This window comes from Miniopterus schreibersii (assembly GCF_964146895.1).
Source record: "Miniopterus schreibersii genome assembly, chromosome: 15".
NCBI classification, from domain to species: Eukaryota; Metazoa; Chordata; class Mammalia; order Chiroptera; family Miniopteridae; genus Miniopterus; species Miniopterus schreibersii.
Window position 1 is genome coordinate 33,703,012 of NC_138115.1, and position 18,674 is coordinate 33,721,685.

An 18,674-nucleotide genomic window follows, 5' to 3' on the forward strand; every position below is an offset into this window, starting at 1 on the left:
TGCCGCAGCTCTCTCTAGGGGGCCGGGGGGTGTCCGGGCCCGTCGCCGCCAACCGTCTCGGTCCGCTCGGCTGCGGGTGCCCGGGGCCGGACGAGCCGGCCCCACCGCGACGGCGGCGACCTCCAGCGGAAGCCCGGGAGGCTCGCGGTGGGTCGGGGCTGCCGGGTGGGTCCCCGCGGCCTGTAGGGGGCAGCGCCGAGCCCGGAGGAGGCAGCCGCGGGCGGGGGCGAGCGGGTCTGGGCTCCCCCGGCCCCTCCGCGACTGTCACCGCCCGATCGCCGCCGCCCGCCGCGCGCTTCCCCTCGGCGCCTCGGGCCTCCGCGGGACCCCGGGGGACGCGGGGGGCCGGCACGCGACCGCCTTGGGGAGTTGGGATCCGGGGAGACCCGCGTGGCTTCCCGTCCGCGCGGGGCAGCGAGACCCTCGGAAGGCGCCTCCGCGTGGCCAGAGCGCGTCGGGTCGCCTGCGCCTTCCCCGGGCATTAAACCCGAGGTGGGCGCCCGACTCCGGCGCAGGGCGCCCGGTTCCCGCGTGGTGGGTGCTCCGGTCTGCGGGGTGGGTGCCCCGAGCCCCCGGGGAGGACGCCGCGAGCCGCCGAGCTGGGCGCCCCGTTACCTTGGGGTGGGTGCCGGGGCCCCGGGGTGGGCGCCCAGCCGCGCGGGTTATTTTTGGCGCCCGCGCGGCGCGTGTGCCGGGGCGTGTTTTCCTTCCCCAGGTGCCGGGAGCCCGGCTCCGCCGCCGCCGGGGCTGACTTGTGTCTCTCTCCTCTCTCCCCTGCAGGAATATTTCCACCATTCCGCCGCCACGACTTGCACGGTGCGCGAGGCGAGCTCCAAACAAACATCACATCTAAATTAAAAAAAAAAAAAAAAAGCGGAAGAAGCGGCCGAGGCGGCGGCGGCGGGAGGAGGCGAGGAGGAGGGGCCGCGCGGCGGCCCGAGGCGGCGGCGGGGACGCGGGGACGCGGCTTTGTGCTGGCGGGTCGCGGGGCGCCCATGGCGGAGTGCGGTCGGGGGGGCGCCGCCGGCGGGGCCCTGCCCACCTCCCCGGGCCCGGCCCTCGGCACCAAGGGCGCCCCGAAAGCCGGAGCTGGGGAAGGCGGCGGCGGCGGCGGCGGGGGAGGTCGCCTCCGCCACGGGCTGGGGGGCTGTGACAGCGGCGGGGTTTCCAACGGAGACTGCAGCCTCGGCGTGTCCGGGGACGAAGCCCGGGCCAGCCCCGCCAGGGGACCCCACGGCGGGGCGCTCACCCCGACCCCCAGCCCGGCCGCCTGCCCCCTCCCCCGGGAAAACAAACCGGGCGGCCTGCCCCGCCGGAGCAGCATCATCAAGGTAGGTGGGAGACCGGCGCTCAGCGCCCACCCTGCGCCGCCCTTGGGGGCTGTTCCTTCGAGAGGGAAGTGGTGGAGGAAGGAGGGGGTGCAAGAGGAGCCCGTGGCTAACGGGAACCGCTGGTGCACGGGTGCCTGCGATGGCTGAGCAGGGTTAGATGCAAATGCATTTGGGAGGATTGGAGAGGTGTTCCTTCATGTGCAGGGGAGGCCGAGAGCAGACGTTCCCAGTTGAACTTGGGACTGTCACCTCTCCCAGGATTGGCCTGGAATCACGGCCTGTACCTGGCTGGGTGTAGGGCATGTTCTGTGGTAGCCTGGGCTGGTGACAGATTCCCTGTAGGGTTTCTATTGATGTTCAAGACAGTTAGTGATTGTAAAAAAATGTCTTAAAAACCCTAGGGGGTGAACAGATTATTTAATGGGTTTCTTCTGATCTGTGTATGGTTGCCTTTTGCAAACGGTTATACTTCGAGGCTGCAAAGTCTCTCTGGTCATTCAGGCACACGGAGACATGGAGCAGGGTTCTGAACATCTATGCAGATTTCCGCTTTCTTAGGCTCAGAACCTCTGAGAGATGATAGTACTGCACGATTTAGTCTTTCTTGCTGCAGTAGGCTGGCCTTCAGTTCTGTGGCAGTTCTTTTGGGCAGTTTGCTTGGTTTTTGCTATCGTTTGCATTGTGATATTTAGCAGAAAAAGTCAGCGATTGTTTTGTGTATTTTAAGCTCAAGACGTAACATTAGGAACTCCCGAGTTTGTGGTTGTTTCATTCTAATATTACATTTTGGTCTGCAGTGTAAAAATATTTCTGGTGACATGAAGTGAAAAAAAAAAAAAGTTGATGAGCTAAGAAGAGCAGAGCCTTAGGCAAGACTAGCTCATTCTGCTCAAGTTTGGAGCAAATATGAAAACGTTGCTTTCTGAAAATCAAGGGGTTACCAAGGGCAGTGAGTGGCAGCAAAGCACATTCACGGGGCTGCACCCACCCTTCCTATGGCTGATGACTGGTGGGAAGGAGGGCAGAATGGGCCACAGTGAAGATCGTTGGCACTGGTGGTACTTGAAATTTAATTGGACCTACAGATACCCTCTGAGTACAGTGTGTCGGATGGTGTTATCACATGCAGTAATCTAGTGAAATATACCACCTTGCCACTCTGTGTAACAGGCAGTTGTGAAACTGCTTTTCGCTTTGTCATCTGTTTGCACAGTTTATGTCTGGGCAAGGGCACAATTGAAGGGCTTAAAGCTCAAGTGTAATAACTATCTGCAGCAGGCGTTTCAAGTTTAACTAAGGACAGGAAAGTATATTTTTGCTGCATACCTAGCTTTTAGTGACTCATATTTTCTTTTACTCTGTGCCTTATGTTTCCATGTAAGTTGCTTCCAACTCTGCATGATAATCGACCCTATTGACAGAGTTCTGTGTCATATCTGTTTTTATTGGTGACCAGAGATTTATGGGGATTTTGCACTGTGGTATTAATGAAATTTGAGGTGAAAATTCCAGAGAAGATACCAGCCTACTTAATGTTAACTCCTCACCCCCAGTTTTCTGGAGGGGCCTGTTTTTAAGTTTTCAAAAATTCAAACTTTATTGGTGTTTATCGTGGGATTCACAGTGTAACGTAATTATTACAGCATCTGTTTTAATTTTACATTCTTGGGAGATTGGGAGGGACTGTTTGCCAATATTTCTGATATGTGGGATTGAGAACTTGTCAGTAGATGTCATTTCTTTATTGAAGAGTCTAGAACATGGGAAAATGATTAATTATTCAGAAATCACTGGTTTTTTTAAATTGTCAAACTTTCAAAGATTTCTTTGTCATTTTTTTCTAATGAAGGCAGTTGGCTTCTTTTTCACAATTGTATTTCTAGATACCCAATGACAGGAATATAGTAAGGTCTCAATAGATTGCTTCCTGAATGAATGGCAGAATGTTAAGGAAGTACATGATTTCTCTGTTAAGTTTGCTTAATTTCTAAAATGGGTTATTTTGAATTTACTCGTCTCATATTTTATTTATTGACTTATACCTCCTAAGATGACTCGACTGACTGCTTTTTCTTGTCTCTATTTTCACTTTGCCTTTCCTTAAACATCCCTTAAAACTATGGAAGTAGTGTTGAAAGTTGATCAAACCTGGATTATAGAAATGGATTATCCTATAATTAAGTAGGTAACTAGTTGGCATGTTTCCCTTTGAATTGGTGCCTTGAAGAATCAAGATTTTAGAAATTTAGTGTGGTATTTTCTAAAGACATAAAAGCATCAAGACAATATCCTAACAGAATAAAGAGGTCTTTTATTTTAACATCAAAATTTCATATAGCAATGAATAATGCATATACATTTTTGTCGCATGAATGGCAGACATTATATTTCACTTTTGTTAAAAAATAATAAAAAGCTCAGCAAAAGTGCATGTAAAAAAATCAATAGTGACACCCTTCCTGGGTTTTCTTATGTTCTTTTTGAATATAAGGGATGAATGTAGTCAGGTGATGGAATAGTAGAGGCGGAAGTGGATTAGTAAGCAAGGTGATAATTGGGGGCGGGAGAAAATGGCAGGAGTAAATACTATCTACAGAGCAGAGACTAGAATTTATGGGATTGCATTAGTTGAAATGTCAGGCTTGTGAGCTATGCCTGTTTCCTAGCTTCCATTTTCATTACACCCTTGACGGCCCTCTCAGGTGGGGATCTCCAAGTCAAAGTGAGAAATAACAGCCTAAATGGGATGAGCAGTAGGCAGAGAAAGGAGACAATTGCTGAGGTGCAGGACATATGCAGAAATATACTGTGGGCTCACCAGAACTATATTCTTAATTTAAAATCATTTCTTTTAACTCCATCTGTCTTGTAAATATGGTGTGGAATAAGAAGTTGTTGTCAAACTACATTTCTGCCAAAATAGATGCACAGATCTATACTGAAAGAGCCCATTGGTTATGGTAACAGTGTTGATGAAAATTCAGAGTAAGCAGCCTTGTAGAACCTTTTATAAATACCTTGAGAAGATAAATAAGTCATGGAACTTATCACCATACTTTTCTACTTTTACTTAGCTTATTGAAAATAGTGTTAGACTTTTTAGATTATTTACAGAGGCCCATTACTAGACTTTTAGGAAAGGAGCCATTATGTTTGTCTTCTTAAATAATCTAGTAAACGAAAACATTACTTTCATTTTCTCTTCATATTACATCACACCATTCAATAAAACGCACACTTTATTTTGAAACAGTTAATTTGGTTAATTGTTCAGATAACATTTTTTTTTTTTTTTACAAATAGCTCAATCCTTTAACTTGGGAGTTTGGTCTAAGAATGTGAAGTAGCATTTTAGACCTTAGATTTCTTTTTAATTTTCAATATAAATGAAGTTAAAATGTCTATATATTTGGATTGTTTATTTTAATAAAAACTAATTGAATATTTTAGTTGGTACTTTTTTTTTTTTTAAGCGAAAGCAAAAGTTTAATGAAGGAGAGACAAATGCTCCCACTGCAGCAAGAGGGGTCCCAAACGGGTAGCCCTTAGTTGGTACTTTCTAAAATGTGGTATAATTTGCATAAAGTAAAATTCACTTCTGTTGGTGTCCAGGTCTATGAGATTTGACAGACACACAGTCATGTAATCACCACCACAATCAAGATATGGAACAGTTCCATCACTTCAAAAAATTCCGTCCCTTTGTAGTCTTCCCCTCTCCCAACCCCCAGACCGTGGCAACCTTTGATCTTAGGTGCTTTTTTAATAAGTAGGAAATATAGCAATTGCATTATTTTGGTATTTAAAAGTAATAACAGCAGCTACCATTTATTAAGCACTTACTACATGTGAAACACATGAAAAGTGCTCACTGTAATTCTCAGACTTGGTCCTGTACCAATCACACAGGCTGAAGAAAAACCAGAGTTCAGAGAGGTTAACCACTTGGCTGAGGTGGTGGAGCTGATTGATGTACCCCACTTGGGTACAGCCGCACTCTGCTACCTCCCAAATTACACTGGCTGTTTTAAATTTTTTGTATAATTAAGGTAGTCATGGTAATTTGGAACACTGGATTTGATTTTCCCCTTTAAATGTAGGGGACATTGGAGGGGAAAAAAGAATCTCTATTTCTGCTGGCAGAAGAGGTTGACAGATAATATAACCAGGCAGCTGTTTCATCACCTGTTGTGGCTGCTTGACCAGAGCCACCAGCTTCACTGGAACCAGTGGTGACCTTGCCCAAGGTGGTAACCCTTATTTTTCTAAATATTATTATTGTCATTATCATAGTATCATGCTGTGTAGGAGAAGCACCTTTATTACCTTTATGCCAACATATATCCCTATGTCTTAATGCTGAGCACCCCAAGGTGGGCAGTAAGTAGGCTTTTTGGATTTATTATACATATTTAAACAAAACAATAAAAATGTGCATATGGATATTATATTGGCCCATGGCTTAAATAAACTAGACTCCTTGCAGGCAAAGCTGGGCTGTATTTATCAGTTGTGCATAGACAATAAGCACTCAGTAACTGTATTTTGAATTGGATCATAAATATACTATCAGCATTTGACTTCAGACATTTTTTTCTTGAATGGGGGAAAAGACAACCACATGCCCAGAAAACTTATGGGCATATCATAAATATTAAACAAACAGTAACAGGCTCACAAAGTGAATTTGTCTGGATTGATAGGCAGCCTGGACCTTGGAGGTCAGAAAAACCCAATGGCCAATCAGCAACTCTCCACTTCACTTTGTACTAATGCATTTTAGGCCGCACAAGGTAACTGTTGAAAGGCCAGGCATGGTTGCATCTCTCAGCCCCCCAGAGAGCTTTGGTCAGAATTCAGTTTTCAAAAGTACTCAGGGGGTACTAAAGTTCATACCCAAAAAGTACTTGCCCCCTTTTACTTTTTCCCTTCCCAGTTTTCCAGCCTTTCCTCCAAACAGTTACGTTTGATTTGTGTTGTTTTTCTTCAAATCCAAATAGACACCTGACAGAAAATGGTTTATTTTTTTAGTTGCCGATCGCAGCCACTCAAGCTCTTTTCTTAGAATGCTCTCCCAGAATCAGTTCAGTTCCTTTTATAATTCTGTGTGCTCTGCGAGGGATCTAAACTAGACTGTTCTTTTATTCTTTTTCTTTTAATGCTTAAATTACCCATGCCTCAGTATTGATCAGAATAGGGCAGTGTTTACAGCCTAAATGCAGACGTAAATGAGATGTGAACATTCATATTTTCTCTTCAGACTTATACATGTATGTCCAAGAATAGATGCTCTCTTCCTTATTAAGTTTTGGTTGTCATTACTTACTCATCTGCCAGACCTCTGGATTAATTTAACTCCCTTTTTATTTTATATTAATGAGGTTCTGTATTTCAGAGAACATTCAATTATATTTTTACCTGTGGGCCACAGGATCTGAAATTGTGTTCCTACCGATAATAATAATGAATTAAGAGGGTTGTGCTTGGCATAGAGTATTAGTAGTGACTCAAACTCAAGTCAGAGCCCCCAGGGAAGTCTCAGCAGTACCTGTTTTCCTTGTGTCAGAATAATTTCATAGCTTTAGGATGCTCAAAGTATATAATTAATTACACTGAACATCAGTGACGATTGTGCGAATGGTCCAGGCTGCTGGCAGGACACTTGGCACCTGCCTACTTCCAAGTGGCAGAGGAGAGCAGGTGGCTAGGTGCCCTGCTGGCGACCAGCGCTCGTTCATATGGCAGGAATAATTAGGCAAAATGTCTTCTAGCTAATAATCTCAGCTAGGCTGTACTCTGGGGTCTTAGCTGCACTCAGGCCACATGTTGGTGTCTGGATTATTCAGGAGGCAGAGCACTGGTGGGAAAAACAGAGAATGTGGAGTTAGGTACTTGGATTAGGTTCTGGCTCCCTCTCTTCCTTTCTGTGTGGCCTTTAGCAACATATTTAAGTCTGTGTCTAGTTGCCCTTTCTCTAAAACAGAGAGTGAAATCCTCCCTCAGAGCCTTTTGCAAGGATGAAATGAGATGATGTGAGTGAAATATTCAGAGCAGTGTGTGGCACGTCATAAACTCTCAATCAGCAGTACCTAGTATGTTTGTTTGTGTTTTGATTTTCAGTTTCTCTTATTTAGAGTTTATCCTGAGATATGCAAGCTCATTTAGCTCCATTCGAGTTGGAGATCACTAACGTTGCCTTGCTCACTTTGGAAGTTTTGTCTTGAAATATGCAGGAGGTATCCAGAGAAATTTCTCAGGCATTTTCTAAAGATGCTTTCAAGAATTACTTGTTTTAGCCTGGCTCAGCAGTTGAGCATCAACCTATGACCCAGGAGATCACGGTATGATTCCTGGTCAGGGCACAAGCCCGGGTTGTGGGCTCGATCCCCAGTTGGGGGTGTGCAGGAGGCAGCCCATCAATGACTCTCATCATTGGTGTTTCTCTTTCCCTCTCCCTCCCTCTCTCTGAAATCAATAAAGATATATTAAAAAAAAAGAATTATTTGTTTTGATGCCTTTCTAAATCTGAAGCCTAAGACAGCTGTGCACATGTCTAAATGGCCTCAGCTAAATGGTCAGAGGCTGTTGAACATCAGTTTCATTGAGCCAAGCACACACGTGTCTTGATTTGCCCAGGCAGTCCAGATTTATACCTTCCTGACAAAATTATTAATAGCGCCTTCTTTCACTCTCAAAGGCATCCCGGTTTGGATATAAATAATATAGCCACCCTACTTACCTGCTTTTTACAAACCCTTTGATACAACCTGGGGGTGGGGGGTGGGTCGTGAGACTGCTCTCCATACCTAAACTTAGCCTTGACGTCTGTTTCTCCCCTTTCTGTTTGGGATGCTTTCCTCTCTCGGCCACCTTCAGGGTCTTCCTCAGTTAACCACCTCTCAGAATGAACTGTTTCCTTCTCTGCCTTCCAACCACCACTCTGCCTGTATCTCTGTACAGCCCTGTTTCCTTCTTACTCACCTTCAGTTTATGAAAGCACCTAGTTTCGTGTCTTGTAGAAAGCAGGTATTTAAGTATATGCTTGTTGAATAAATGTGTGATGGATGAATAAGTGGACATGCTTATATAAGTGATAGAGCTTATTTTAGGAGTTTGATGATGTTATTTAGACATAACTCCCACTGGTTTCGATTGGAATTTAAAACTCACTGGGCTGTGTACTTCAAAGAAGAAATTTATGTCATGGACATAATTTTGGAAACAATCAAACGGAAGGAAATACCTTCATTTAAAGTTGGATCCAGGAATTTGGTTGGTTCCAGAATTGTTTTGCAACATGTTGATATAAATGATCTATCCCCCTTTGGTGCCTCTGAAATAAGAGTAGACCTTTGAAAATTTATTTTGATTTATGTTCTATCAAAGTTTATAAAGCATGGCGAAAGAGCTTTACTGTTTGTTAAAGCGTTTAATTTACTTTCTAGTATTCGGTTTCTTTAAGTGATTATAGTTTTTTGCTTTCTTTTGGTTTTGTTTATTTTTAAGGAACTGAATTACTTAAACTTTTATTGTCATTAACATTGGATTGTCAAAAGATACTCACTGGGAGTGCTTTAGAATTAGTAATAAAAAAAGAAAATAAATAAGGAATATAGGCAGAGTTGTAGGTCTTTAATCCCTAAGCACATTTTGTCATATAATGGTAGAAATTCTACCTTGTATTGCAACTCAAGGATTGCGTGTGGAAGAGTTACTAAGAAATGCTTTGCATGCATCATTTCACACAAGTCACACCACAGCCTGCAAGGAGACGTAATCATTCCCTTTTTACAGACAAGGAAACCCACTCTTCAGAGTTCGGGTATTTCCAAGCAAGGCCTCAGAGCCTGTAGGAGGCAGTCAGCACCCAGACCAAGCGTGATCGACCTGGATGCCCACCTTGGAACCTCTCCTGCACCTTCTTTCTGCTTCATCTTCCGAGATGTGTCTTTGACCTTTTCCTTTCGGTCCGACTTGCCCAAGCCATTCTGGCTCCCTGATCTCAGCAGTTTCTACCAGTCCTAAAGTAGATGACTGATTTTTAATTAGGAAAGTGTGACCTTTTGGGGCTGGACCTTGGGATGAAGCCAGGCATGTGCCTAGTTGACAGAGTGCCATGGCCATAGTCCTCCCCGCCGTTTCCGTCTGATCCTCACACCGGAGTTTGGTCCATTTCCTCCCCACTCTCACTAGGTTGATTTGAAAACTTTTTAGGGCGTGTGTGTCATTTTCCATTTCTGTTTCTTTTTTTAACAAAAACTTGATTTACAGTTATATACTTTTTAGGGTCCTGGAAGCTAAAGCAGATAATAATTAGTAACAATTTGTTTATAGATGAGCTTTTTCTCATAGTATCCATCCTTATTATGCCTTTGGAATTGTCAAGTAATTAATTACAATATAATAAAATAGGTTAATACCATAGCACATGACTATGACATTAGCATTCAGGTATCTTCTTGGAGTATGCAAAGTGCACTGATTTGAAAAGAGCAGATATTAACAACACCCCAGAACTAAGCAGCTGGATTTAAAAGTGACTAATGATGTAGATTCTGGGATTTTTAGAACAGAAAGAAATCATGTAAAATGCTTTTGTAATTAGATATACACAAGGCCATACTGATTAGTACATTTAGCTCCTCGCTATGGATGAGTTCATTTATTTGCATATTAGTGTAACAGAATTGAAAAAATAGTTATGTAATACTGCAGTATGTGAGTATTAATAGAACAAGATGTGGTCTTCTGAAGAGCTGTATTTGAGAACTTGTTTTTTGCTATAGATAGCTTCATGGGTACATGTGCTATACTTGTGCATTCATATACTCTGAAGACTCTGTTTATAAATAGTAAAGATTAAGAGCAAATCAAATAATGTAGTGGAAGGTTGACAGGCGAAAGACTGATGGGTAGCAGGTGTCTGCTCTCTACGTTGAAAATGCCCAGGAAGGAGTAGGCTGCTTTTTATGACATTGCTGATGAAGCCTCTGTTGCTCTTGACCAATTAGTGTGGCCACAGAGGGGTAAGTGACCTCGTTTGCAGCTACCATTAGAATCACAAGCTGTATGACTCTCTCCATATGGTTTCCTGATACCTTTTATTTTCCATCTTCCTTCTAAGCTCTGATATCCTGTGGGCATAGTAGATGTAATTTTTCACATAGTTAATATAGCTTAATGTTTATTCTCGAAGGAAATACAGCAAGTTGCTTAGATTTTTATTTCTATCGATCCATACTAATGGATAATATTAAATACCAGTAGAATTATTCAGATGTTTTCATATTGAAACTAATAGAATTCCTGATGTAACATCAATTTTAAGGATGTGTTTATGTTTGGAATTTTTGATGATTTGTTGAAAGAGATCTTATGCTCTTTCAAAGCTTTCTTTGGTTTATGTATATTCCCAAAAGTGTTTTTCTATATATTAAAAATAAAAATAATAATAGAGTTGCTATGTCTTAAGATATGTATATATTGAGCTTTAGTAAATATTATCATGTGTTTCTAACTGGTTAAACCAATTTACACACCCACCTGGTTAAATGAATTATAGTTTCTCTAATGCTTACTAATACTTGGTATTGTTTTTTAATTGTAACCATTTGTGATGGTTATGTACGCGAACCTTACTGTGGCTGTTAGGTTGAATTGCCCTGAAGGTTAATGATGTTGAGCACCTTTTCATATGTTTTCTTGGTCATTTGGATATTCTTCTTTGTAAAATGCTTGTTCAAGACTTTTTCCCCTTTTGAAAAAGTGTTTTTATTTATTTCAAATTCATTTGTAGGACTTATTTATATTTTCTTGTATGTCTTTTTGAGACACACACACATCTTAATAGATATCTCTTAATAACCAATAATTCTTAATTTTAGTGAACTCTAATTAGCAACAGTTCTTTTATGGTTATTTTTGTGTCCTGTTTAAGATATCTTTACTTAGCTTGAGACCATGAAAAATATTTATTGATTTAACTTCTAGAACCCTTTTTTCCACACTTATATCTACAGTCTATCTGGAAACTATTTTGTGTATGATGTGAGGTAGGGATCAAGATTTTCTTTTCATACATTTCCAATTAATTAATTCAGCATGATTTATTTGAAAATATCATTTCTCCCCACTGCACTACATTGGCCCTTTGTCATAAATCAAGTGATATATGTGTGGGTCTGTTTCTGGAATCTATTTTGTTACATCGGTCTGTTTACCTATCCTTGTACCACACTTTCTTACTAGGTATAATACCCAATAAATATTAGTTCAGTTGTATATTAAAAAATATGTACAAGAATGCCTATAGTAGCATTAACTGTAACAGCCCCAAACTGGAAACAGCCAAATGCCTATCTTTTAAAATAGTATATCATACAATGGAAGACTATAAAGAAAAACAACAAGAAGAGCAGATGACTGCTACATGTACCACTCTAGCCTCTTAAGCATAATGTTGAGGGAAAGAAACCAGCCACAGAAAATACATATTGTATGATTTCATTTATATAAAGTTCAAAAACAGTTAAACTAAAGAAACTTTCACAAACATGTGAAACACCTTTTAGCTGCAGTGGAGCACCTGTGCCGTGGTGAGACCTGATCAAGTCTGAGCTGAGTGATGGTGTGAAGAGTGGTGGAGAGAGGGGCAGCTGGCTGGAGTAGCAGGAAGACAGTGTCTGTCTTGGAGTATATTGAGAACACTGAGCCTGGATTGTAAGTTGACACAGTAGTGAAGGGTGTGTTGGTCATTGGAGTCATCGTACACTTGTCATGATTGCTGGCAGTTTTTATGATTTGTTTTGGTGTAGTTTTGAGAGTTTTAATCTCTTCAGGTGCACTCAAAGGGTTTAATATTAAAAAGTGTGCTGCTCATACAAAACTTGGAGAACCACTCATTTGTGGAGCACCTGCTCTCTGCATGACAGTTTTCTAGATAGCCCTTTTTGGTCTCAAAAGCAGTTAAAATAGAAACCAGTATCCAGGTCTGTAGACAAAAACAAGAGTTATTGGATTACTGCTGAGTAACAGTCTACCTAAGATCCCAGGAGGTCAGCCATAGTGTTATAGCTCTACTCAGCACTCACCTTGTCCTATCTAAATATTCATTCTCCAGGGGAAACAGCAGATCTTCAAATGGGTCATTTTAGGACACACTGGAATTGACTGGATTCGAAAACATACTAATGGGCAGATCCACTCCAGCCTAATTAAATCAGAATTTCCGCGGATTTCCTAACAGAGATTTTTAAGGTGTAACCAGGATTAAGAACAGCTATGAAACCTTTCTCACATGTTGGATCTTTGACTGCCCCATTCAACTCTGTTAGAGAACACAGAACAAGCAGCTTCAAAATCCTGCAGGTGACGATTGGTGATCCTGTGGCTGGTGGGGTGCAGGAGGTTGGGGTGAACTTTCAGCTGCCTCAGTGGGACTTTTCCTTCAAGGCTTAGCTGAGTTGCTCTTTTAATGAGGGGATAGAAAATACTGATGAAGAGGAAAATTTTCTTAGTCAAATTGGAGAAACAGATTTCATATGTGAAAATGATGGTATGCCCTGTGTATTAATCATTGTACCATAAGAATGCATTTTTGATCCAGGTAAAGGAATATGTTGTTCCAGTTATCAAAAGGGCCCTGGGTTGGTAATTTGGAGCCTTAACCTACCTAGATTAATTATCACTGTGCAGTCACTATCTCCTGGTCCATCTCTTGGCTCTTTGCCATCCCTAGCAGAGAAAAGACATCTGTGTGTTCATGATGTCATGCATCACGGAGGGAGAACTTTCCCATGAAGAGTATATTTTAGAAAGAACTAATTTTACTGAGGTGTGAGCACTCTTTCTAGAAAGAGGAGATTTATACTTCAAACTTTGCTGAATCAAGTCCTCACATTTCCTTTAACCACCTCATTTGTGCTCAGGTGGCAGCATGTAGCAGAAATGCTATTTACTCAAAGATGATTATAAATCGACACTGGCCAGGCACAAATTGGTTTATACAGGTAATTTATGCTGAGAGCAAGAGAACCACTGCATGATGTATCAGTACCACTCTGTAGTGGGCTGACAGTCGGGGATGGTATGCCGTGACCTTTGGGTGAATGAATGTCTACTTTCTGAATGCTGTACAGCATTTTCCTCTTGCCACACAGACCCTTGTGGTCAGGAGGAATGACCGTTGAACTCCCAAAGCATCTATAAAAATATTTTATTGGCTGCAAATACCAGTGTTGCTTGTTCCTAGTCTTAGTTACTTGGCATGTACTCTTTTCTCCTCAATTTATTTGCAATGTTCATGTTTATTCTTTTAGGTCAGTTTTTTTTTGTTTTCCAAATTAACATGGGGGGATCTTCCAGCAGAGAAGCTTATGTCCTCTTATTCTAGGTAGGTGCTGAGGAAGGGACATGGTCTTGTGGGAAGGCTGCGTTTGGAGATTCCAGTCTCTGGAGCTGAAGGAGTACCCACAATTTATCAGCAAAAAAGTGTTCTCAAACCTTCCTGATTGTGATTGGGACCCTTATGTAATACATGTATCTTAATAGGTAGTTTAATTTATTTGTCATTGTGAGGCATGGTGAACTTTAATATTATTTGGGGGAGAAATTCTACAATCATTTTGTGAAAATTTAGTACTCAGTGGTATTGACCAAGTAAAAAATCAGAGAGGTTTCCTTTTCTACAGCATAATTAGGCAGTTCTTCTTACCTGTCTTTGTTAAGGAAGAAAGTATTGTTGAAGAATATTTTTAAATAGTTAAATAGCCCCTTGTCCCAAAGAATAGCTGCCATTGATGAATGCTCCCCTGAGAGGTATGGAAGTAAGAAAGTGAAACAAAGTGGGAGAAATAAGACACATAGTGCTCTTCTGGGCACCTTACTTAGAAGTAGAAGGGAAGTGTCCTCTCTGTCACAGTATCCTGATCTCAGTGCATTTACATTGCTGTCCTCCTCATTACTGGTTGCAAGGTAAAACGAGGAATATGGCTTAGAAGATGTCACCAAAGTAACAGGGCATGAAAAAGCATCTGTCCCCAGATAGAATTTGGCAACTCTCAGGTCTACCATTCCTAGAAACACCAGGGGCCATTAGTTCCACTACTTATGCTGCAAAAGAACTCTTCCTATCTTTTCTACACCAAGCTACAGATAGAAAATGATACAATTATACAGCTGAGTTTGAAGAGATTGCTTGTGGCCAGAGGCCTCACCCCTTATGGAGAGGGCAGGGGTAGGTGGAAGGTGGGAGGTTGCAGGGATCACTATCTTGACCAGTCTCTAATCCACTGGTGGCACACAGTGGTGCTCCAGGGCACACTGGGGCACACTGATTAGGAGGCTGTGCTTTAAAGGTGGTAGAGAGGAGAGCAGGGGTGTAAGGAAAGATACAGTTGGCTTTGGGGTACTCTGCCCCTCTTGCTGTTGAGGAGATGCCCTCCACAACAGAACTCCAGTGGCAAATTCACTTTAATGGTGGATTGAAGCTTGGCTCCAAGACATGTCATGGAGCTGTTGCCACTGTGCAAACAGCAGCACACAGGTCAGCCTGGCTTATGGATGTAAGAGCTGAATAGAATGGAACATCTCAAGGGTGAGAGGAACAGTCAAGCACTACATTCACAGAGGGCCAATTTCATACATAAAGAGGACTGTTGATCTAGCCTTAGGCTTTTCTGCTGTATCTGAGCAGAGCAGACCAGTGGGGTCATGTTCATTGCAGCGTTATTTACAGTAGCCAAGATTTGCAAGCAGCCCAAGTGTCCATCACTATTCATCACTAGATAAGTAGATAACAAAGCTGTGGTACATTTACACAATGGAATACTACTATGCTGTAAAAAGGAAGAAAATTTTACCCTTTGCAATAGCATGGATGGACCTGGAGAACATTACGCTAAGTGAAATAAGCTAGTCAGAGAAAGACAGGTACCATACGATTTCACTCATATGTGGAATCTAATGAACAAACTGAACTACCAACCAAAATAGAGACAGACTCATAGGTAGAGAGCAGGCAGACAGCTCTGAGGGGAGTGGAGGTGGAGGGGTTGAGCAAAAAAGAAAATAAAAGAGAGAGAACTCACGGGCATGGACAACAGGATGGTGATTGTGGTGGGGGAGTGGGGGGTGGAGGTGGAGGAGGGCACGGGGTAAATGGTGATGGAAATAAATAAATAAATAAAATTGTACACCTGAAATTTATATAGTGTTATTAACCAATGTTACCCCAGTAAAGTTAATTAAAAAAAACAAACTTCAGCAACAAAAAGGCCTCGAGTAAGCAGGGAGGCTGACTTCCCTGAGTTCCTCTGCAGAGGTTCAAGCCTGAGACGTGGACTCCAGTTCCAGCGGTCAGGGAGCTGGCCTGTGGAGACCAGAAACTGCAAGCCAAGAGTTTTGGGCTCTGATTTCGGGTTTGTGCCTCTGCTTGATTGAAATGTTAAATTTTGAGAGGTCTCCGCTTTCTTCTCTTTTTGGTGTAAGAGTATGTGAGTGCCTGTCTGCCGTGTTTCTTATTTCTTTTGGGCACCTGGGTGAGTATTTTTTGCATGACCGATGTGGTAAGTGAAACTTACATAGATCTTGGGATGACCTGTTTGTCTGAATGATTCTGTTTCTGCGATTTTACTGTTGATTCAGTTCTTTACATGAGAAAGATCTGTGCTGTTCCTGTAAGGTTGCTCATAAATCTATTAAATTACTTGCTCTTTTCTCCAAAGAACTCCAACAAAAAATTGTCTTATTTTAAAGTTCACATTTGATTTTTCCCCCCTCTCTTATCATTCATGATTTAAAATATTTTCAATACTCCCTGCTCCACCTTATTTGAATATCATGTTTTGGTTTCATGTTTTTAATCTGGTACACTCAGGCTTTGGTTTGCTTACCATTTCTAATTGAAACGCTCAACTCCAGGCCCTGTACATCTCCCCCAGTCCACCATTGTTACCGTTTCCCAGCATTGAGAGCCGGTGGGTTGGCACCAGGAGAGAGCCACCGAGGTCTTCATCTCAGTACCTTGAAAGGTTTTGTTAGGAGGAAGCGGTGACTGTGATACTGAAGCAAATAACCCTCATTTTCTCCTGGGCCAAGGTAAAAATTCAGAGAATTCAGGAAGTATCTTAAGGAAATAATTTCATATAGTCATTTGAGTATTCTTAATATTTTCCAGTGGATTTGAAAAGATAACATTTTTAATGAATGAAATTACACTTTATTTATTTTTTCTCATGGAGTATCCAGTTGAAGACAGATCCGAACTTTATGTCTAGCTTGTATTTTGACTTGTAAGAATATCAAACTCTTTATAGCCCACCGTATTCCCTAAAAATGGAAATAAAGCTATATGTGGAGCTACTCATTTTATGAGGGTATTCCTCCTAATGTTTTGAAAGGAGTTTAAAACTCCTAAAGCAAGATGTTGTGAAAACATAAAATGGTGGTACCAATACTCATAACCAAAAAAAAGTGGGGAAGTCCTTTGTGTGCTAATCACACCTCATATTTGCATAGTTCTTTAATCTCTAGAAGGGGCTTTTAACAACTCAGCTTACTCTCACAGTTGTCTCCTGCTGTGGACATCATTGGTGGCCCCTTTTTATATGAAATAAAATGTTGAGGGCCACGTGTACAAAATTACACATGGTCACACAAAACATTAGCAAGGTAGAGCTTTGGAGCACAGGAACCCAGTCTTCCTGTCACTATCCCTGCTACTCCGGTATCTTCACACATGTTATACGTGTAAATTGAGAAGGTGGTACTTCATTCCTCACCCACTTAATTAACGAGACACAAAAATAGAAACCCAGCGTCATCAGAAGGTAATTTCAGGGCAGCACCCATTTGAGGTGGTGAATTGTTTGGCTGGTTGAGAAGCTGAAGAGTTGTTTTTCTGCTGTGAAAGGAACTGAAGTATAATGCCTTGAACATTCAGCTCTGGCCCTAGAAAAATTAACTGCTTCGCTGCTTATTGTGATAAGGCAGACCATCTGTACGTCCTTGAAGTTAAAAAAAAGTTGTATTTGTGCACTAAATTTATTTAGCAAGTCAGACATATTTGTCATTCCAGGAAAGCAACAGTGTTGCTCCCTGCCACTCTGAAGGCCACCTGTTGCTTTCAAGGTGCTGCTCCTGGATGACCAAGGACTCTCTAGAATGTGGGGGCTGTGTCGAGCCATCTGTTTGCAGCAGTCCTTTCCCCGTGGCCGTGTGGCCCAGGCTGAAGCGGGTGCTGCTGAGGACAGGGTTACAGACTGCCCTCCTCTGAGCCAGGGAGCTTTGCAGAGACAAAGACTCCACTCTCTGCTCCAAGCCTGCATCCCTGACTCTGGGTGGCAGTGCCCACACAAATGGGTAACTCTTGGCAAGGAAACCTGTGCATGTGCATCCTGTCACTCCTTCCCCACCATCCTTAGCATACGGTTTTGTCTCTTGCTTCGTAGAGGAACCTCTCAGCCTTTGCCTTGAGACCTGTCCTCCCTGATCTGCTCCATTTCCTTTCCCTCTGTTTTCCTCTCAACCTTCTCCCACCAGTGAAGGTCATCAGCGCTCACCATGCCATGCGGTTCATAGGCCTCATTCCCTATTCCAGGCCTCATCTTGGGCAGCTTTTCCACAGCCATACCTGCAATTAACTAGGTATTCGCGCGTGAGTCTCAACGGATGTCTCTAGCTCAGGTTTGTCCTTTGAGCCCAAGATACAGCTGTCTACTCAGCATTCCTCTAGCTGGAGTCTAGCATGTCACTGCATATCCCACTGCAGCGTGTTTGAATCCAACCTCCCCTTCTTATCTGGCTCCCACCCTCCATCTGGTCCTTTTCTGGAGCTATGTAGTTTGGCACATGGCACCACCATCCATTCTGCTTTCTTTCTGGTCAAAGAATCAGTCTGGGTAAAAGAGAGTATTTTTTTAAAGGAGTTGGGAAGCTTAAGAAATTATTGCAAGCTCTTTTTTCATAAGAAAAATGCTTGCACTTACCTTTTTTTAAATTTTTATTTAAAGAAATGGTCAGTTCTAACATATGTTGGTAAGTGCATGATTTGTATAGCAAGAACATGGGCTGAATTGAATTAAAATGATTTAACTCTTAAGTATAACTTTCTCTATAATGTTCAGTCTAAAATGGTTTAGAGGGAATCGTGCAAGTAACTAGGTATTCATATGCCTCTGCCCTCAACCTCCGTTAATGTTTGAGAGTCTCTTATTTGCCGTGCATTGGTTCACTTAAACTAGCAAAGCAAATTTAATTGGTGTCTGGTTCAGAAGCAGTTGTTTCTTACAGGGAAAGTGTTAGGAATAGGTGTATTTGTGAGCCAGAGAGGGACAATTTTAAAGC

At 42.4% G+C, this 18,674-nt stretch overlaps 1 protein-coding gene across 1 annotated transcript in view; it reads left to right on the plus strand.

The window, feature by feature from the left end:
* Positions 1–300: 300 nt before the first annotated feature.
* Positions 301–18,674, plus strand: part of PLCL2 (phospholipase C like 2) — a 143,365-nt gene continuing 124,991 nt past the window's right edge. Inside the window, exons 1-2 of the mRNA XM_081159843.1 lie at positions 301–492; positions 781–1,331. Coding sequence (XP_081015969.1) covers positions 996–1,331 — 336 coding nt within the window. The 5' untranslated portion in view covers positions 301–492; positions 781–995. The remainder of the gene's footprint in view (positions 493–780; positions 1,332–18,674) is intronic.